This window comes from Acartia tonsa, chromosome 8 (genome assembly GCF_053477335.1).
Source record: "Acartia tonsa isolate MP-2025a chromosome 8, ASM5347733v1, whole genome shotgun sequence".
NCBI classification, from domain to species: domain Eukaryota; kingdom Metazoa; phylum Arthropoda; class Copepoda; order Calanoida; family Acartiidae; genus Acartia; species Acartia tonsa.
Window position 1 is genome coordinate 42,017,053 of NC_137267.1, and position 22,228 is coordinate 42,039,280.

Genomic DNA, 22,228 nt, shown 5'->3' on the forward strand with positions numbered 1-22,228 from the left:
ATGTTCTCCCATTTTTATTTTTGTAATAAAAAATAGCTTAAAACCACCACAGTAACAGTATGTATGTATATACCCTAAGAAACACAACCTTGTCGGTTCAGGGGTAACCAAGATTATAAGCCTATCTAAAACCATTGTGAAAATATGACGAAACCCACTACTTTGTTTTCTTTCCATTATCCTAAAGTTATTTAATAGAATAACAAATGGAAAAAGCGTGGCCTGTCTCTGGTGCCCATGGGCTGTGGACATTTCATCAAGAACATCCACATCCAGTATCACTGTCTGATATCTGTATTTGCTGGAGATGGAACTATTTCTGTTACCCATGCTGGTCTGGAGATGGGACAGGGTATAAATACCAAGGTAAAGCAATTTACTTTATAACTTTGTTATCTTATTTGTTAGCTCAAACCTTTCGGTATTTTTGATAATTTTGGTTGGTTGTTTTCAAACAGCAGTATCCAAACTTTATTACCAATAATTTGATTTATATGATGGGCAGTATAGCAAGAAAACACCAAACATAATCTTTGATACAAAAAGTTTAAATTGTTATTTTCATCTTGAATAAATAGTCTTAAGCACAAGAAGGGATGGGGCTGGATGGGTATTTTCCTAAATAATAGTCTTAAAGTTGTTCGGGACCAAAATAAACTTTTATATAGATTATTTCTGTAGTTATTGAAATCTTAAGCTACAGACACAAAATCTACTTTACTTATTTGTTAAGGTCCAGCAAGTGATAGCAAAGAAACTTGGTGTTGATATGAGCCTGATCAAGATCAAGAGTGCCATGAACAACATCAGCCCAAACGCCATGGTCTCCGGAGGCAGCTTCACCTCGGAACACTGCTGTGCGGTAATTTTGTTAAAAGTTAAAACGTTTTTTTAAGGTTGTTATAGGTTTAAGTTAAGTTTCTACTGCTGCTGTTTAAGGATTAGGTTCAAACTTGGTAATTTCTAGTAAATTAAATTAAAACTATAATAGTTGCTGTATAATACCAAAGTTTGATTGATGAATAAAAAAAGCCTTCCACCTTATTTCAAAGTTTAAAAAACGCCTAGGGACACTTGAGGAGGGGAAAGTCGAATTTGATAACACAATTTATTATTTTAGATTTTAAAAGAAAAAGTAAAGAAAAAAAATTTTAATTTAAGTTAAAAAAAATTGTAATTTTTTTTCTTTTCGTTGGAGGGGAGATTTTTCATTTTTTTCTAGGGGCGATTTCTCTTGGGAGGGTGGTGGTACCTTCCCCCAAAATAGTTATAAACCTTCCCGGGACCTATGAGAAGCTATTCTGTTAAGGAGAACCCGATCGGTTCAGCGGTTATCGAGATCCTTCGGCCCAAACACACAGACACACAAACACACAAACAGACATCATGTTACTTTAGTATAAGGATGTAGGATAGGAGAGGTTTTTTTTTGTAGGTTGTTTACCAAACTTTGGGAAACTGCAGTCGTTTGTTTTATCAAAAGAAATGTCGAGGTCAAAGTTACACAGCAAAGCTACAACAAAAAATGTATATGTACGTCTGTTTGTCGCAGTTACAGTATTAAATCAACGTGATATGATAATTTACATAAAATTTTAATTATATATGAATCTATACCCTTCTATAAAGCCATATATGTATATAGTAGTTGTAAATAATGTCAAGAAACTATTTTCTCGTATTCATTCGAATCCGGTGGATAGGAACCGGTTCTCATCCATACGAAAAAACTATGTCTAGCATTGTATTATATCCAGCTTTCTACGAATATAAAAATGTACAATCATAAGATTAAAACTAGTTTTTTTAGCCGGTGCCTTCGGCACCGCGGGGCTAAAAAACTAGTTTTAATCTTATAATTGTACATTCTATATCCGCGGAAAGCCGTTTATAATACGATGAAAGAAATAACTATTCTCGTATTCATTCGAATCCGGTGGATAGGATCTGGTTCTCATTCATACGAAAAAACTATGTCTAGAATCTATTATAAACGGCTTTCTACGAATATAAAAATGTACAATTATAAGATTAAAACCAGTTTTTAGCTCCGAGTTGCCGAAGGCACGGGCTAAAAAAAACTGGTTTTAATCGATACATCATTACTTGGATATTGATACCAACAGCTTGATAAAATAAGGATACCCTCTATCCACCCTTATTACCACATACCCTAACCCTACCCTACGACTGGAAGAACGAACTGACCAATCAATAAGATCCATTTTAGTTTCTATTAACTAACCATATTTACTTTAATTTGTTGGTTTGTTTTGCTTCGCTACCTATGGACATAATTGTCTTTGTATATATTTGTAATTAAGTCATGATATTTGTAACTTAATCAACATATTCTAATAGTAATATTATTAAATTTCTAAAGAAAATCAACATTGGTAATCAAATTATCTATCTTTTACTATTTCTATAGCAATTACACAGAGTACAATTCCACTCAAAGTGCCTATCGAGCACAAAAACCCCTACCACCTTATTTTTTAAAAAAATAGATGAAAATATGAATTTCTTGGCTGTTCTTTGAGATAGATGGCTGATTTATTTTTAGATGATTTCAAACTGTTTAAATCGCTGTCTGGCTGTATGTCGGTCTGTATGTATGAAATATGATTTTCTTGGCTGTTATTTAAGATAAATGTCTGATTTTTTAGAATAATTTACTATATATGTCTTTTCTGTCAATTCTAAGGCAGATAATTAACTTTTTCTCGTATTCATTCGAATCCGGTGGATAGGAACCGGTTCTCATCCATACGAAAAAACTATGTCTATCATCGTATTATATCCAGCTTTCTACGAATATAGAAATGTACAATCATAAAATTAAAACTAGTTTTTTTTAGCCCGTGCCTTCGGCACCACGGGGCTAAAAAAACTAGTTTTAATCTTATAATTGTACATTCTATATCCGCGGAAAGCCGTTTATAATACGATGATAGAAATAACTATTATTTGCTATTTATTTAAAGCTTTTTATAATCACAATTATTATGTATTATTTAGGCTGCTATCAAGGCATGTGAGATATTGAATGAGAGACTCGTTGAAGTGAAGAGTAAGCTGGAGGCCTCAGCCACTTGGCTGGAGATCATCCAAGCTGCTAACATGGCCAATGTTGACCTTTGTGCTAGATACATGTAAGTAATCGATTCATCATTACTTGGATGTTGCTCCAGATTTTCATTTACTCTAATCAAGTGATGCTAGCAGCTGGCTAAAAAAACAATAACATCCATCCTACCCTTTTACTCAATCCCTTCGAATCTTCCCACTGGATGATCGAACTGACCAATAAATGAGATTCATATTAGCAAGCTAAATTGGTGAAATTTTTTTCCATGTAAATAAATCCACGTATATTTTATATTTATAATGTAAGTTAACCTTCAGAAATGTGTTACCCTACCCTACAATTACGTAATACTGACGAGACTCCTGTCCATGACACCCTAACGTCAGGTCCGGATAACTCCTTTTCTGTCCAAATACCCGTAGTATTTGGTTAAGTAACACCCAACATCCGACCAACCCTTTGATTCTATGACCTTTGGTAATGAGTATCGCCTGTTTTGGGCCAATACATTCCCTTTACTCTAACTATTAATGGCTTGCACCTGACATAGCAGCAGTAAGAACCAATTTTAAAATCAAATTTAGAAGGATTTCGTAGGAGTCTTAATCTATTGTTTATTACTAGACATTTAGGATCCAATAGCATTTGTGATGAAAACCAAAATAATTATTAACCTTTCCTGGGACTATAAGGAGCTTTCCTATAAACGAGAATAATATTGGTTTTAGCGGTTAGCGAGATTATTATGGATTTCTTTTGGAAGTTGTCAACCTTGCTGTAGAAACTGTAGAAAGTTTTTTGTAATTTGATTATAATTATTTTAGTTGTGTACAGTGAAAACTTACTAATTTGATATAGTAACACAATATTCAATCCATTCATGCTATATGAAACCAGGAAGGGAGGGGACATTGGGCTGTTTATAACACTAGTCCACAAAGTTTTGGAATATCATTTTCTTAATTGTTGGTTCAAAAACTTTGGGGACTTTGATGAAATTTGATTTGTTGAATAATTAACTTAAGTGTCAATTACTAATTATAATCTACAGAAGGGGTGATATTGTGTATCTTTATTGGGGATGTACATCATTTATCGGCCATTGTCTTATCCCTTAAAATCCCTGGGAAGCAATTCTATTTTAATCAATTAAGATGATTTAAGGTTTGCACCTGACAACCATGACACCTGTGACAACTATAATATCTGGGCTGTGGCTCTCACAGAGGTTGAGGTGGATATACTCACCGGGGAGAAACATATCAGAAGCTGTGATATCATTGAGGATGTCGGCCTCTCCACCTCCCCATTGGTGAGCCTCATATTGTTTAGTCCCACAGGGTTAGGTTAATGCAGGTATAGACCCCGCAATGTTAAAGTCCCCAACAGGGGTTAGGCAAAGAAAATAAAACTACTATAGAACAGTTTGAAAATGCAAACATCAAGAAGATATTATAATTATATATTTATTATCCTAACTTATTATTAGAGTTTTTAAGACCCTATTAATTTTAACAAACCAATAAAAATTTTTAAAAAGGTACCCAACGTTTTTGAACCAAGGTATAACATCATATTGTTATAAAACTTTTGAGTCCTAGTTAAATTAACAACAGCCTCCCTGCTTTTATACTTATTTTTCAATTATAAAAACTGCTGTAAATAATCAGCTATTAATGGATATATTAATAATTGGATGTTACTCCAAATTTTTATGTTCTCTAATAAAGAAAAACTAAATACCCCCTAATCCACCCCTTAACACATTCCCTCCTACTGAAGGAACGAACTGGCCAATAAACGAAGACCATTGTAGCAACCTAAACTGAAGACATATTTTTCCACTGTCATAATATCCACGTATTCTATATCCATTTGTATGTCAACTTTTATTCTTTGATTTATTAAAGATTTGGTTAAACTATTAATTTACAGGGAGGGAGGAGACATTTGGCTGTTTGTCACACTAGTCCCCAAAGTCTTGTAATAACGTTTTCCTATTCGTTGGTTTTAAAATCTTGGAGACTTTTTTTTTAATTTTGATTGGTTCATTCATTTAGTTGTGTGTCTAAACGTTTCAACCACTAATTTTAATCTACAGATAGAGGTAATTTTGTGTATCATCATTGTATTTCTTAGGTTGATATTGGACAGATTGAAGGAGCCTTTATGATGGGAGTTGGAATGTGGACATCTGAGGAGATAAAGTTTCATCCTGACACTGGAGCTTTGCTTACTAAGAGTACCTGGGTAATATAGATAGATATATAGATAGATAGATAGATAGATATGATGAGAGTTGGAATGTGAACATCTGAAGAAAAAAAGTTCCATCCTGACACTGGTGCTTTGCTTACTAAGAGTACCTGGGTAATATAGATAGATAGATAGATATATAGGTAGATAGATATGATGGGAGTTGGAATGTGGACTTCTGAAGAAATAAAGTTTCATCCTGACACTGGTGCTTTGCTTACTAAGAGTACCTGGGTAATCTGGACAGATTAAATGCTTAATGGATTGATGAATAGGATTTTTTTTTAAAGAGACTGCGTTAAAAATGTTACCAACGACAAAGTTTTTACAAGCTATATCCTTAAATAATTCCTTTTTTTAGGAGTACAATCCTCCCCTGGCTAAGGATATTCCAGAGAAGTTCAATGTAACCATGCTCAAGAATTCAAGAAACAATAAAATGGTTTTAGGCTCTAAAGGTATTTGAAAAATTCACTTAAATTTACAATCAAAATTTATTGGAGGCTTTTTATAGTGCTTATAAAAAAATAACATAATAATGGCCTAACATTGGTCAATTCCCAGCATCTACTAAAGTGGTTTTGTTTCTTTAGAAATGTTGCATTGACATGTCGTTAATTTTCAATACGTCTTTTTTGTGACGTATTTAAAGAAAATGACTTATTATTATGGCCTTAATTGTTTTTTATTTGCCATTATTTTTCTTAAAAAAAGAAATTACAAATTAATGCCTGATTAAATATAAAATTTAAGGTTGTTTCAATACGTCATATTCTATTTTTTCCACATATTAATATATTTTATAGAATACATATTAATGTGACAGTAAATAAAATAAATAATGTTGAATCAAAACGTCCTTTATTTGTAATAAGTCATCTTTCTTAATTAAATAATTTAAATGACGTATTGATAAATAAGGACGCATTAAAATGATCTTATATAAATTTAAAAAGGAAATGGATCAAATAGTTACTGATTTTGACACTAGATGGCAGTTGAAATCACTCATTGTTTAGCTTTGTTTTCTCAATGTTTTGACCTTATTTTTAGTTTGACAATTATTATTTTGTAATGAAATGAAGGATATTAGTACTACAGACACCACTATGAATTTATATTTTATTTCCTTTATGCATGTATATTATGAAAACTAATTTTTTTGGTGAGACCTTCTACAAAGAATAGAACCATATATATAGGTCATGAAACTTTTCAGTAAGCAATGAAATAATAGAAACATATTATGTGTATGATTTAAAATAGTTAGATTAATTTTAACCCTGAATTATTTCTACTATTTTGTTTGTAAGTAAATAATACATTACCAAATTTGGAAGCCATATTGTTTTTTTTGACGTTTTATAAAATTTTGACGTCTTAATACAGCCTTAAATGATTTAAATTGAATTAAATTTAATCATTTTATTTACTACAAATAATAAAAAATTATAATACAATTTTGAAAGTTTGGCGGCCATCTTGTTTTTCTGGACGTTTTAAAGGAAAAATTGACGTTTTAATGCGCTGTTATTTTAGATAAAATGTCATTAATTAAATTCAAAATATTGTTATTATTTATATTTTTTTGGTGACGTTTTTTTAAAGATAACGACGTGTTTTTGGTACACAACACGTCCTTTAAAAAAATTTAAAAAATATGAAACGTCATTTGTATAGTAATAAAAAAGTTACGTCATTAAGGACGTATTAATGCGACATGTTTCTTAAAATAATGCGATAAAAGTATAAGCTGGGTTACAATGTATACTGGCCTAACATTGGTCAAATACAATGTATACTGGCCTAACATTTGTAAATTACAATGTATACTGGCCTGCCATTGGTGATTTATTCTGTTTATTAGCCTATCATTGGTCATTTGTATTGTATGACGTCAAATTATTATAGGCACTATAAACATCTCTAATTTAATGCCTTTAATGTTAATTATTTTAATTGTGACCAATGAACCATTTAGGATATTTTGTTATCGAAGAATAGTTATTTCTCGTATCGTATTATAAACGGCTTTCCGCGGATATAGAATGTACAATTAAAAGATTAAAACTAGTTTTTTTAGCCCCGAGGTGCCAAAGGCACCGGCTAAAAAAACCGGTTTTAAACTTTTGATTGTACATTTTGATATTCGTAGAAAGCTGGATATAATACGATGTTAGACATAGTTTTTTCGTATGGATGAGAACCGGTTCCTATCCACCGGATTCGAATGAATACGAGAAAAATTTTTAATTGTTAGGTTTTCAATTCTATGCAATGATCTTATGATATAAGACAATGAATTTTAAATTGGTGTACATCCCCAAGAGAATTACTCTTCATAATTTTGTGAGAGGGGTGTATACACCCCGCTAGATGTCCTTCTACATAATCAACATAGTATTAGTCATAGGCCCAAAAACTTTTTAATCAATAATTTTGATCTACAGAAAAGTAATTTGTTTATTATAGTTATCATTTTACTTTAATTTATCTTCTACTGGCCTTTTGTTTTTTGTCTGAAGCTAAAGATCTCGTAAACTGTTATGCCGAATTGTTTGTAGTTTTCAGGGAAGCTTTAAAAATGTTTTAGGGTGGTTTTAGGCTATTTTGCTGGCTTTTTTTGCTTTTAAGTAGAGTCTAAGGGTGGAGCAACTAGTACCTAATAAATGAATATCAATAAATTTTAGCTACTGGTGAACCAGCTTTTCTATTGGCCATCAGCGTCCTCTTTGCTATAAGGTAATACAAATTATTGCAAATTAGTCTCATTTTTTCTATAAAATTGAATATATTTTATCTTTACCTACCCTAACTTTTGAAATGGTTGTGGGGCCTAACCCTAAGGGGGGGTGGGTTATTTTGACACATGGGGGGTCATTTTCACTCCTCTACTGGTATGGCGCTAAACAAAAATGTACACCCCTATACAGTTTAACCCTCATAATGCAGAATTGATTAATTTATGTATATATTTTTGTGTACAATTGTTGAACCTGTAAAAATGCAATTCAATATTTTTGGATACATTTTTAAACTGTATAGTTGTACTTCAATAATGCTCTTTAAAAAGCCTTTATGAATAAATATTTTAAAGTGCACGTTTTTTTATAACAAGGATGACATGACCCATAAAGGCGAAGCTCTAAAATGGAAGAACTTTTAGAGTGTCAGAAGTAAATAAGCATAATATTAATGCATAAGTCTATACAAAATTGAAAGTAAATTTGTTGCAAAACTGGATAAATGCATGATACAGAAAGAGGACATACTGACATTTTTAGGACTTTTAGGATTATAGAGATGCTTAGCTCATGACATTGTACCTTGTTGTAATAAGAATCAATATTCTAAAAATCAGAAGAGTAGGACAATTTTAACATACGACAATTTCTTGTCAAAAAAAATCAGCTAGTTTTAAATGGTTGTACGGACTTTCTGGTAACGATTATAGAGTTGCTGCGCTTTCTAAGTCGTACCTAACTGTAATAGTAATCACCATGCAAAGTTTGGAATCGATAGGACAATTCTAGCATGTCTAAATTAGCGAAAAGAGTGAACCGTTGCGTAAGTACGGACGGACCGACCCTAATCATAAAAAAGCTTCGATTTTAAAAATGCACTAGCCAATTAGCCTCTAAGTGCAACAAAAAAATTACCTTAAAATCATTAAAATTCTGAATGGGCTTTCAATGTTTAATTGGTGGTTTATATAAGTTATATCTTAATTGAAAAACTTGAATATTTGAAATTGAATATTAACCAATAAAAAAGTTTTTTTTTAATAGTACGATCAATTTTAAGGATTTCTACAAGTAAAAGTAATTTTTAAAGATTTTAGAACTAAAAGATCCGAGAGACATTTTAAAGAATTTTTTTGTATGTATTCTTGCTTTGTAATCAAAGAGTAGCTTCGCATCTAATACATTATAAGTAATAAATTATGTTTTATGTTTTAAATAGAACTTGTTTTAATCTGTTCGCAGTAAAACAAGGATGAAAACATCCACAAAGCAAAAATTAACAAATTTAAAAAGTTAAACAAGAAAGAGTAACTGCGTATTTATCATTATTCAGAGGTCTGAATAAATATTACCAATTCATCTTGATTATAGAGATGCACCACATCATACCTAATATTCCTAGGAATCCATATTCCAAAAATCAAGTGAATAGAATGTTAATATCAAATGAATATTGTTTTTAAATAATAAAAAAATCAAAATGTATAAATGATTATCGAGTTGCAATATTACAGGAATCATCATGCTAAGTTTGAAATCGATAGGACAATTATATCGTGCCTTAATTAACGAACTTTTCTTTACGGACGTACGTTAAGGCTCAAATTGTAGGAAAAGCTTCGCTTTCAATTTTCTTCTACTGACCGCCCCCCCCCCCCTAATTTTTTTCTTGTTTAGGGATGCGTTGAACTCTAGCAGACAAGACAACGGGGTTAGCCCTGGATGGTGGAGGTTAGGTAAGTTTTAAAATGTGGATTCTAGATTAGGTATTTTGGTAGCGCAGCTACTCTAGAATTCAAATGTCTGTACTTCCTTGTTTCATAGGTTCAGAAAAGCACATATTTCCTACACTATGCATTATCCCGACAAACAAAGCCATTCATAGAGTAGATACGCAAGAGTAAGAAAATATAAACAAAAATCTGCTTTAAAACTTAAATAACATAATAGTCGTTTCTTAGAGCATTAAAGGCGTACTAAATAAATTATATACTGTATGTCAATTTATTTGTATATTGAAGATTGAATTGCAACCAGGAATTTTTCATTTCCGCATACCGTTTCCAATAGACAGAAAGACAGACACATCGATTAAATTAAGAGAATCTTCTTCACTAAAAATATTTGTAATTTTAGATGCGCCAGCTACCGTAGAGAAAATCCACCAACATGCTGGAATTAATCCGCTCAACTTTACATTCTAAATTATGAAGCTTTATAGTACCAATAAAAAATGACGTCATACAATACAAATGACCAATGATAGGCCAGTATGACGTCTTTTTGTATAGGCACTATAAAAAGCCTCTTAGAACATTACTGGCGGTTTCACTCAAAGTACGACTATCCGATGTTAGTGTTTATTTATTTGTAGTTTTCTACTTAATGGATGTTGTTATCCTTGTTAATATAAACATGGTGCGGCACATAAATCCGGCCATAGCGCCAAGACTACTTGACCTATCAGGACGTTTGACCCCACTATAAAAAGCTTAGGTAATGACCTTTCTACCCATAAAAATCTCTGGACAAATTAGAACGTGTACTCCGAGCTGGCCGCGCATATTTTCAAAAAGGCAGATTCGAAATGCGCCAGTTGCTAATGAAACTTGCTGAAGGTACTGTTAGATACATAAGTTAGGTAAGAATTTACTAGAGCTCTCTATCCCAGGTGGCTTGGCCGTAGTTATCCAACAAAATAACACGTAGCAGATTGTGAGATGTCAAAAACGTAAAAAATCTTGAAAATTTCACGGTTATCGTCTTCAGGGGCCCATATGGAACCTGGAATCTCGTTTTAGACTATGGGTTGCTCCAACAATTCTAGCTAAATCTTGCTGCCATTTCCAAAAAGGTATTAAACGCCGTTCTAGCTCAACTTTGGCCCAAATAAGAGCCACCGTGTCGAAGGGTAACTTAAAAGATGGGAATTTGGATCCTGCGGTTACTCACGTCCCTAAGGAGATGTGGCCTCCCAGCAGCCCAGATTTTAATCCATTGGACTATTGGGCCCAGGGCTACTTTGAAGTACGATCCAATAGACGTGCTCATACCACAAAGATCCCTCATTGCCACTATCAAGGAGAACTTCGCCAGCTTGTACAGGTACATGGTGACCAGGGCCTGCAGGCGGTTCAGGAGGCGGGTAGGGGCGATAATTAAGGCTGGCGGCGATTTTGAATAATCTATTAGTCATTTACCTAATCAGTTTTTAAAATTCAATAAAATCTTTAAAATTGACGCATTTATGTTTATTTTTTTACAAAATAGAAAAAGTCCGGATTTATGTGTTGCACCCTGTACATTGTACAATGTACATACATATTTATTTAAAAGTATGAATAACATATTCTAAAATTAAATGTTAAATAACATTCTATTGAAATAAAAATGATAATAGTTATTTCTTTCATCGTATTATAAACAGCTTTCCGCGGATATAGAATGTACAATTACAAGCCTAAAACTAGTTTTTTTAGCCCCAAGGTGCCGAAGGCACGGGCTAAAACAACTGGTTTTAATCTTATGATTGTACATTTTTATATTTGTAAAAAGCTGGATATAATACGATGCTAGAGGAGAACCGGTTCCTATCCACCGGATTCGAATGAATACGAGAAAAGATTATTGTGTTCTTGAATAGAAAGATGTTTTACAATAATCCTTTATTTGAAAATGGAGCAAATCCATAACCCTACCCCTTATAATTATGTTTATGATGAATAAGACCTGTGGGGCTACTACTTGGCAGGATTATAACCGGTTTTGAGCAATACTGAAATATAATGTATCGTATTATAGAGAATTTTCCTTGAAAGATACATAAAAAACAAAGTATAAATTAAATCCCCTGTTTTGTTGGCCCAGGCTTTGAATGGACTTAATCTAATATTGTTAGATTTTACTATCCACGGAAAACTGACTATAATACGATGCAATACGTTACTTACTTTATTTAGAGCGGGATGTTTAACTTTTCATGTCTGGGAAAATTCTATTTTATTTTATAAGAATGTTATTGTATATTTTCATATAATTTATGAATTTTTTGAATATTTAATCTGTATTTATTTTGATAACAATTCGAGTGAAATAAAATAAAATCTTTCATAACAAGGCTTTCTTTATTCTAATAAAATCAAGATTCATTGAAGGCAAGAAAAAAAACCTAAATAACGAACACAGTAAAAGTGTCGGACTGATTATGACGTAACAAAAAAAATTAGCCAATGAGAGACCCCACTATAAATTTTACCATTGGTCAATAATGGCCTCTCATTGGCTAATTTTTTTTCTTATGTCATAATCAGTCCGACACTTTTACTGTGTTCCTAAATAACAGGTAAGCTAAAAAAAATCCAGGTTTTTAAAATTTACCCATTTAAGCGGTTTGCACAGCCATAAATAAGTATTTTTTACGAATCCCAATCTGCACCACTTTTGTACCACTTTTGATTCCTGTGTCGTCATAAAAATGAGGGATTCTCCATCTTATTTTTAGGGGTTTTCTTTCCCACTTCACTTCTCATCTCCCTCATTTTTATGACGTCACAGGAATCAAAAGTGGTACAAAGGTGGTGCAGCTTGGGATTCGTCATTTTCAAAAACCTGGAATTTTTTTAGTCTACTTGTGGCACATGATAAACAATGCAACGTTTGACTAGCTTTATACCAAGACGTAGTATATAGGGGGAATGTAAATTTTGTACTAAAGGCTCTCCATTTTTTAATATCAATGATGTGTATCTCAAATAGCAGCTGTGATTACAACTTTTTAACATCTTTAGCATAACAATTTTTGGGCCAATATTGAACCTTCCCGACGATAGGTAGAAGGTTTAAAGCTGCTGCAACGCTTTGATTTTCCATATTTTTTGTTCAGCTGCCAGATTAGGTTTTATTTGATCAACCAGTTGCCAACTCCTGTCATTCCAACGCAAAATTTATGATTGAACCACCACAACATTTTTCAGACTCAAAAAAATCTATCTAGTCTATGTCCAGTATTGCTTCAAAACAGATTAATATCCTCTGGATTATAATGGATCATAATGATAAATTATGTAAAGCATTGTATTACAGACAATTTTCCACGAATATTAAAATATAAATCATAAAAATATCGCGAACCTTCAATCCCTAGTTTTAATCTTATAATTCTTTATTTTTATATCCGCTGAAAGCTGTCTGTAATACCTTGTGATAAATAACCATTCTTTTTTCATAATGCATAAGCTTTTATTATTCAGGGAGTAAGGGAGGTGACAATGGGCAATTAATTCAATTTAAGAGTATTTGCTAAAATCCTTGAAATCCAGATTAATCCAGAAAATATGTAGGAAATTTTAAAGGGAGAGTTAATACAATACAGAAAACAATAAAATAAGAAGAAAGTTCCAAGAAAAAAGCATAAATTTGAAAATTATATTACCAGCACATCAGACTGACGTAACCATTATGTAATTTAAACTAGAAAAATCTCCCTGGAACCCATTCAACCCATAGCCCCATAACCCAATATTTAATTGGATTCTTAAATTGTTTATTAAACAAATATCACAATTAAGTTTTTATCTATGAAATGATATTTTCTGGAGAGAAAAAAATTTTTAAACCAGCCACATCATAACAAATTAAGTTTATTGATACTTGTCTGCAATATTCAAAACTAACAAACGAGTTAGCGGCATTCTGTGCGCTAGTACCCAAAGTCAGTCAGAAACTGCTAAATTCTTGCACATTACCTTTAAGCCAGTACCCAAAGTCTGAGACTCCTAAAAATTGAATATTCGATCCATTGTCCCCTCCCTTACTCCCTGTTTATTTTTAGTATAGCGATGCTACTATATAATTAGCCTAGTCTATCAGTCTGTAATATTATGGGAAACTCATATTTTACTATGCTGTTAATTAAGATATATAAAGACCGCTAATTTTTTATTTAAAGATTCCCATAATAAGCATTCAGTATATACCTGACCTTAACCGGCGGTCTCTCCATCACTCTTAAAGAAATTGTAATTCAATGCACGAAATATTGTTGTACTATTATAGAAGCGAACTTTCCTGGCTGTTTTAAAAGATATATGTCTTAATTTTCTTGTAAAAATTTTGTTTACCAATAAACTTCTTCTCACTGTGCCTGGTATTCTTAATTATCTTAAATTTTGCTATATTTATGTGCTTTTTTATCCTTGTCTTTTTTATATAAATGCATCATTGTACCACATTCATTGTCTCACGTTATTAGTATAGGACATTACTCTATAATTATGGTCTTTACGTACGTTTTTGCGTCATACTCATTTCTCACTGCGTAATTGTAGGTTGACCAATAAAAACAGGGATAATAACATCCACAAAAGCAAAGCTCAAAGAATATGACGGCCGAACATACAAAAATATAACAAATGCAGATTAGCAATGCATTTAGTTTGAATATTTTTATTAAAATTCCGTACATATATAATACAATGTTTGTCTGTCTGTTTGTAGCGAAGGTTCTCGCTAATCGCTAAACCGATCGGGTTCTCCTTCAAAGGGTAGCTTCTCATAGGTCCCGGGAAGGTTTATAACTATTTTCTTGGTGGGGTGGGACACCCCCAACCCCCCAAAAAATGAAAAATACTCCCCCCCCCCCAATTTTTTTAAAATTTTTCTTTTAAATCTAAAGTACGAAAAATTGGTTTGATTAAACCTCTTGGGGCAAAGCCCCTAGAGGGTAGGGGCGAAGCCGCTAGTATTACATATGTTCCTAAGGTTGAAATCAAGGGGTCAATTCTAACATGCCTAAATTAAGGACAAGAGCGATCCCTAATAAATGTAGAATACCCTCTCTTTTGAAAGCAAGTATATAATTATTTTGCATTAGCTTTAAGTAAGTAGGGAGACAATGGGCTGTTTATTACCCTGGTTCCCAAAGTTTTTGATAACGTTTTCTTATTCGTTGGCTAAACAACTTTAGGGACTTTTAATGAACTTTAGTTGGTTGATTCATTAAGTGTCCAAACGTTTCAACCAAAAATTGCAATCTACAGAAGAGGGAATTTTGTGTATATTCATTGGGCATGTGCATCAATTTATGGACCATTGTCTTATCCCTTTAGATCCCTAATTAGGCTATTTTAAATCTCTTCTTTTCTATACACAGGCCTATTCCTATTCCTATGAATAATTTTAAAACTAATAACAATAACATATCTGTCTTTATCAATACTGTATCAATACTTTATCAGTACTGTTATAAAACTACAATTTTTTTGTCTTTAGAAACCTAACAACACACTTTGACCGCCAACCAATCAGTTTAATATTGACCCCCACCGCAGGAAGACACTTATTGTACGTGAAATTTTTTTTGTATTTCGTTTAATATAACTATTAGTTTAAATATATGTTTATTTTTATTAATAATGAAAATTCAACTTATTTTTTTAAAGATACCATTCCAATTAAAGATAATTTTTACCAATTTAATTATCATTTTATAACGTTAATCTTTAGTATATTGAAAGTCATTCATAATAAAAACTTTTCCAGTATGGATTCGAAACCGATTATTATCCGTTGGATGATAACAGGTTCTGAGCAATAATTAGATAATTGAATTATATTAATAAGAATTATAAAATTAATACCACTAATTTTATTGGTCCGGACTTTGGCTACAAAATTGAGATTAATCTTTAATTTTTCGTTTTACTATCTGAGGAAAGATGTCTATATCACGATGCGATAAAGAATTATTGTTATTTAAAAATGTCTTTGGTTATCTTTATTGATTACTCTTTGTCTCAAAAGAAGGTGTATGAACTATTTTTTTTATAGCTAGCCGGTTCTTTTAGTAAGTAGTAGATGTAAAATTTTTCATAGAATTCAGATATGCAATCGGTTTTTTTGTAGACCTCTTATTTTTTAAGTAATTTAAGTTTAAAAAAAAAAAAATTAAGTCGATTTTAAGGTACTAAAATGCAACAAAAAAAAGAAAGAAAATGGTCATTATGAACAAAAATAGTAAGATCTTTAATTTGACACCTTACTTTTTCAATTCTGTCAGGTAATTATTGAAAAAAATCGATTTTTTTAAACCCACGAGAATAAAAACTTTGAACTTAATTTTATTATTTCACAAATAAAAAAATATGGGTTCATATATACCATTAGAATCAGAAAAATATTACGAATCCATTGTAAGCAAAATTGAAAAAAAAAGTTTACAATATAGTATATAAACTACAATAAAAGGAATTATATGAAAATATCATATTATGTTGTACAGGCAACGTCTTAATTCTTCAATTGAGTATAAAAATGGGAAGGGGGTAAAGAGGGGGTAAAAAAGGGAAAACAATAGTGTTGTCTGAACAAAAAAAATAATTGGCCATTTCTGTAATTTTTTAATTTTTTAATTTTTTTCAATTTTGCTTACAATGGATTCGTAATATTTTTCTGATTCTAATGGTATATATGAACCCATGTTTTTTATGTCTGTTTGAGAAAATATTTAGGTCTAAAGTTTTTATTATACCGAGGTTAAAAAAATAGATTTTTTCAATAATTACTCAACAGAATTTTAAAAGTAAGGTGTCAAATTAAAGATCTTACTATTTTTGTTCTTACTGACCATTTTCTTCTTTTATTTTGTTGCGTTTTAGTACCTTAAAACCGACTTAATTATTTTTTTAAAAAACTTAAATTACTTAAAAAATAAGAGGTCTACAAAAAAACCGATTGCATATTTGAATTCTATGAAAAATTTTACATCTACTACTTACTAAAAGAACCGGCTAGCTATAAAAAAAAAAGTTGATACAACTTCTTTAAAACAATCAATGAATAACAAAGCACAAAAAAATATGGATTGCCAAAGAGACAAAGTAAATGCAGATATTTAGTGGCCATAAATAGAGAGGAAGAATAAGAAAATAAGAAAAGAATACGAAAACTAAAAGAAATTCACAAAAATTACGTTTTAATATATAAATATTACTGACAAGCGGACAAATTAAATCACTAAGAAGATTCGTTGATTTTAATAACTCATGCTCATAATAATTACATCCTTGTTATAATTAAGAAAAAAGCAGTTTTTAATCTCATTTCTTTAGAGAAAAGATAAGAATTTCATCTAAGGATATGTTATAAAAAGTTAGGAAATAAAGTTTTAAATTATTTGCTATTTTATAAATCAGTTATCCATAATGTTATTGGAAATGGAATAACGTAATGGCGATAATATTTTAACCATAACTACTTAAATTGGAAGCATGAACTGAACATCCAGGGAGGGGGATAGGAATGATTACCCACCCCCCCCTTCCCTTCAGCAAAGTTGGAGTTTTTCAAGTTATCTTTAATGATTTTAGCAATCACTTTCAGACAATATTGTTCAAATGTTAACAATCTGTAGATAATATGCCAGCTACAAATTAAGAGACATTTGGTACTTTCTTAAAGCCTGATTAATTGGTTCAAAGTGATACTGTCCAAGCCTTTTAACTAATAGTAGCAATCTCTTTGGGTGGTAATTTTGTTCAACACCATTAGGAATGTAAATCAATTTCTCGTATTCATTTGAATCCGATGGATAGGAACCGGTTCTCATGAATACGAAAAAACTATGTCTAGCATCGTATTATATCCAGTTTTCTAGGAATATAGAAATGTACAATCATAAGATTAAAACTAGTTTTTTTAGCCGGTGACTTCGGCACTACGGGGCTAAAAAAACTAGTTTTAATCTTATAATTGTACATTCTATATCCGCGGAAAGCCGTTTATAATACGATACGAGAAATAACTATTATCAACCATTATCTTATACCTTAAGAACCATGGACTTTTATAAAATAACACTTAGCTCGTCGTCGGCAGGTGATAGGTTCGAATCTCAGCTTAACAATGCGTCATAACAAAAGACGTTAATAGTGAATCCTACTGCTGCTATGTCAGGTGCGCAACATTAATAGTTAGAGTAGGGAGAATGACCCAAAACAGGCGCAACTCATTACCATGCACAGTTGGAACTTCCAGACAAAGGTCGTGCAATCAAAGAGTTGGTTGACTGTTGGGTGTTACTTAACCTAATACCCCGGGTATTTTGACAGAAAAAGGAGAGATTTGGCTCCCCTTAGTTCTCCTTGATTATTGTACCTGACCCCCGAGTTTAATGGACATCAGCCTCGCCCGTATGAATTAATTGTGGGTACCCCTAAAATGTTAACTTTGATTATAAAATCCTTGAATCCCATGAGGTTAAACTGTTCACTAATTTATAATATCTTTGTTTTTATAATTACATGCTATTAGAATTCATATCAAAACTGCAAATAAACATTTTAATAAAATAACTAATTAATGGAGAACCATATCGATTCGGCGGTTAGCATGATCCTTTACAGCACACAAACAGACCTCATATTACTATTATGTAAGGATAATTGAAATTAAACTGTTACATGTCTTTTTCTTTCTAGTATCAAATATAATTAGACTCATGATTTCTCCATTTCTTAGAAGCCAACTAGTCCTGAAAATATTTTAAGCTCCAAGCCCCACCTCAAGATTCTAAATAAATAATAGCATCATGCTAAACTTTGATGCAGTTATTGTTCCTAAATTTGCTAATTTTAGAATAATTTCTTCTAATTATGGGGGAAACACCTGGATTTTTGACATGTTGGGCCATTGAAGTGATTACAGTGGCTGTTTGTCCAGTCTTCATCTTGCAGTGACGGGAGGTAGGATCTTATCCTGTTTTCATTTAATTTTTTAGTAGCATCGCTACTCTGTAATTTACTTTGGCCGTTGTGTGTTTAAAGAGCCCATTCTGTAAACTTTAAGAACATTTACTAGAATCATATTTCATATGTGTAATAGTTCTTGAAACATTCCCTTTAATCAACATGCTCGTTTATGCAAGATCTTTGTAGACATTGAATAAAAACATGTGCTCTTATGAATAGGAGTCTTATTATTATTATTATATACAATAACTTAAATTATATGCTCTTATACATAAGAGCATTATTAAACATATTTAATTTTCTTTAAATATCACATGTTTTATTTAGAGACCTAAGATGTATCTAGCAGCTAAGAAGAATCCCATGGTTTTGCAGCCTCCAACTGCTAAAGCAGCTACAGCTGTCAAAGCTGTTGAAAAGAAGGTTGAACAAAAGGTAAACAATATTGTTAATGTATCATTAAGCTACAGAACTTAATCTTTATAATAAAGTAACAGGATGTCTGTTAGTATTTCTGTCAGTCTGTTTGTGTGCACTGAAGGATCTCGCTAACCGCTGAACTTATCGGGTTCTCCTTAACTGGGTAGCTTCTCATAGGTCACTGGAAGGTTTATAAATATTTGTGGGAGGGTGTCACCACCTTCCCAAGAGAAATCGCAAAAAATCGAAAAAAATTTCTCCTGGAGACTTCAACGCAAAAAAAATATCGTAGAGACTTGAACAAAAAAAACAATTGCCACTAGAGGCCTCTAGGGGCGTAGCCGCTAGTATCAAAATATAGTACTGGTACCTTTTTAATTATATTTGTTGCATAGCTATTCTATATTCGGGTGAATTCTAAAAAAACCTAAGTTTGATTTATTGACAATACCTTCCAATATTGTATTTTTATATCCGCGGAAAGCTGTTTATAATACGATGTTATACATAACTATTCCTAGGTTGAGAAGAAGTCAGGTGTGAATGGGTATAAACCTCTTGCGGAGGGGGAAACCATTACATTCAATCTTAATGGAAGTCCTAGGATTGTGCCAGGTAAAAAAAAACTTTTAAAAAGTAACAGGATGTCGGTATGTCTGTGTATAGCAAAGAATCTCGCTAACTACTTAACTGATTGTTCTCTTTTACAGTGAAAGCTTCGGGAAATGTCTTTAACTATAAAAACTTCGGTATTTTTAAAACTTTTTCTCATATTCATTCAAACCGCGGTGGTGGATTAGAGCCAGTTCTCATCCATACGAAAAAATTATGTCTAGCATCGTATTATATCCACTTTTATACGAATATAAAAATGTACAATAATAAGTACTTCCTTACAAGAAGATTTCCTGAAGACATACAGACAGACAGACATACATGCTACACATTTAAAATGTAGATAAATAAATTTTAAATTTTAAAAACATAATCTGTTAGCTCAACAAAATCAGTTAAGTAGATTATTTGGAAAACAATTACAGAATACTTAATATCTAAAAAAGAAAACTTTAGAAGAATTTAGTTACTTAAGTATTTCATAAAACAGGGATGCGACCATTGGAGAGAAATTGTAATCATAGTTTTTTTTTATTGGAAAATAGTAAGTAGCAAAAAATGAATATTACATGTGTTTTTTTCCTCAAAGCGAGCACCCACCCCCGCCCTAGAAATACCACACTTTTCTGGGATCTTGCCAAATCAAGTATCAACTGTGGGGAATACCAAAGGATGACTCCATGCAAAATTTGAGCCGGATCCGGCCAAAACCGGCCGTGATTTTTATTAAAAAAAACCCGGTTTTTAGGGGGTTTCTGATTTGGCAAGATCCCAGAAAAGTGTGGTATATCTACCCCGCCCCCTCCCTATTAATTGTTGAAATAAATTACAAATAAGGGGTAATAAGGATTTCCATATGCCCCTGATTATACACTAACCCTGTGGGGCTGCTCTGTACCCGACATAACCTAACCTAAGGTAAAACACGCACAAAGCTACCTCCACCCTCTTATTTTTAATTCATTTCAAAAATAAAATAGAGGCCTTTAGGGAACTTTCAACTAATGGATAATTATATCGATCCATCAGTTAGTAAGATCCATTTCTACACACACACAGACAGACATTCTATTACTTTTCTGTACATTATTTTACCCCTAATTTTATTAATTGGATTCCTTTTAAAAGTTAACTAAATCATAGAAAAATAATATTATTTTATTAATTTATTTTAGTACTTCTAAAAATTTCTTCATAAGAGATTTAAAATCATTTGTTAAGTAGTGAAGCTACTCTATAACTGTTTGTCTCTATCCTTCTTGATTCTTTCTTTCTTTTTCAATGCGTGCCTTTGTATTTAGCTTAAATTTTTAAACAGCTTCGCTATTTCTATATGTAATCGTCTTTGTTTCAATCCAGATTATTCCCCTCTTATATTATTTGATACGGGATTTTGCATTTTTCCATCAAACTTCTTACGTCCAAAAAATAAATAATAAAAACAAAGATGACAACATTCATAGAAGCGAATCTCTGAATTGGAAGAACAAACGAACATTAACACTTGTAGAGTGTCAGAACTGATTAAGTAAGATTAATCAGATAATTTTAACATACAAACATTTTTTGTCAAAAAAGTAAAAAATTAGCATAATTTAAATGGACGTACGAACTTTCTGGTAACGATTATAGAGTTGCTACGCTTTCTAAGTCGTACCTACTTGTTATAGGAATCATCATGCAAAGTTTAAGATCGACAGGAAAATTCTAACCTTAGTACGGTTGTACGGACCGACCATAATTATAGAGAAGCTTTGCTTTTTAAAAATACCAATGATAAATAAAAATAAAAAATACATATTTTATGATAAAAATGTCGTACTAACCAATATAAAATCTAGTTAAATCAGGAGAAACCTCTAAAAAGGAACTAAAAAATACTTAAAATACATTTTTATAAAAAGCGAAGCTTTTCTATAATTATGGTCGGTCCGTCCGTACGTCCGTAACGGTTAGCTCTTTTTGTTAATTTAAACATGTTATAATTGTCCTATCTATTTCTAACATACTGCATGATGATTCCTATAACAGTTAAGTACGACTTAGAAAGCGCAGCAAATCTGTCATCGTTACCAGAAAGTCCGTACGTCCCTTAGAACATGCCATTTTTTCATTTGCTTTTATGGATGTTGTCATCCTTGTTATTAAATCTTGATATATGAACTTTCTGACTCTTGTAAGAGAGAAAAGAGAGAAAAGAAACTGATTTTATAACTAGTATTATGTACTATGAAATTAATCTATAATACAAAGTAGGACGATGTCTGTCTGTCCGTCTGTCCGTCTGACCGTCTGTCCGTCCGTCTGTCTGTCTGTCCCTTAAGATCTCGGTAACCACTGAACCGATCGGATTCTAC

At 31.9% G+C, this 22,228-nt stretch overlaps 2 protein-coding genes across 3 annotated transcripts in view; both read left to right on the forward strand.

The window, feature by feature from the left end:
* Positions 1-10,439, forward strand: part of LOC145326983 (uncharacterized) — a 41,056-nt gene extending 30,617 nt beyond the window's left edge. The window contains exons 16-24 of the mRNA XM_080170453.1: positions 199-366; positions 734-862; positions 3,022-3,155; positions 4,256-4,403; positions 5,231-5,341; positions 5,709-5,805; positions 8,038-8,089; positions 9,769-9,827; positions 10,228-10,439. Coding sequence (XP_080026579.1) covers positions 199-366; positions 734-862; positions 3,022-3,155; positions 4,256-4,403; positions 5,231-5,341; positions 5,709-5,805; positions 8,038-8,089; positions 9,769-9,827; positions 10,228-10,295 — 966 coding nt within the window. The 3' untranslated portion in view covers positions 10,296-10,439. The remainder of the gene's footprint in view (positions 1-198; positions 367-733; positions 863-3,021; positions 3,156-4,255; positions 4,404-5,230; positions 5,342-5,708; positions 5,806-8,037; positions 8,090-9,768; positions 9,828-10,227) is intronic.
* Positions 10,440-17,985: 7,546 nt separating this feature from the next.
* LOC145326985 (uncharacterized) overlaps positions 17,986-22,228 on the forward strand; it is a 97,519-nt gene continuing 93,276 nt past the window's right edge. The window contains exons 1-3 of one of the 2 annotated variants that reach the window (XM_080170457.1): positions 17,986-18,830; positions 19,164-19,271; positions 19,778-19,871. In XM_080170457.1, coding sequence (XP_080026583.1) covers positions 19,173-19,271; positions 19,778-19,871 — 193 coding nt within the window. In that variant the 5' untranslated portion in view covers positions 17,986-18,830; positions 19,164-19,172. The remainder of the gene's footprint in view (positions 18,831-19,163; positions 19,272-19,777; positions 19,872-22,228) is intronic. The other variant, XM_080170458.1, reaches the window with a different exon arrangement.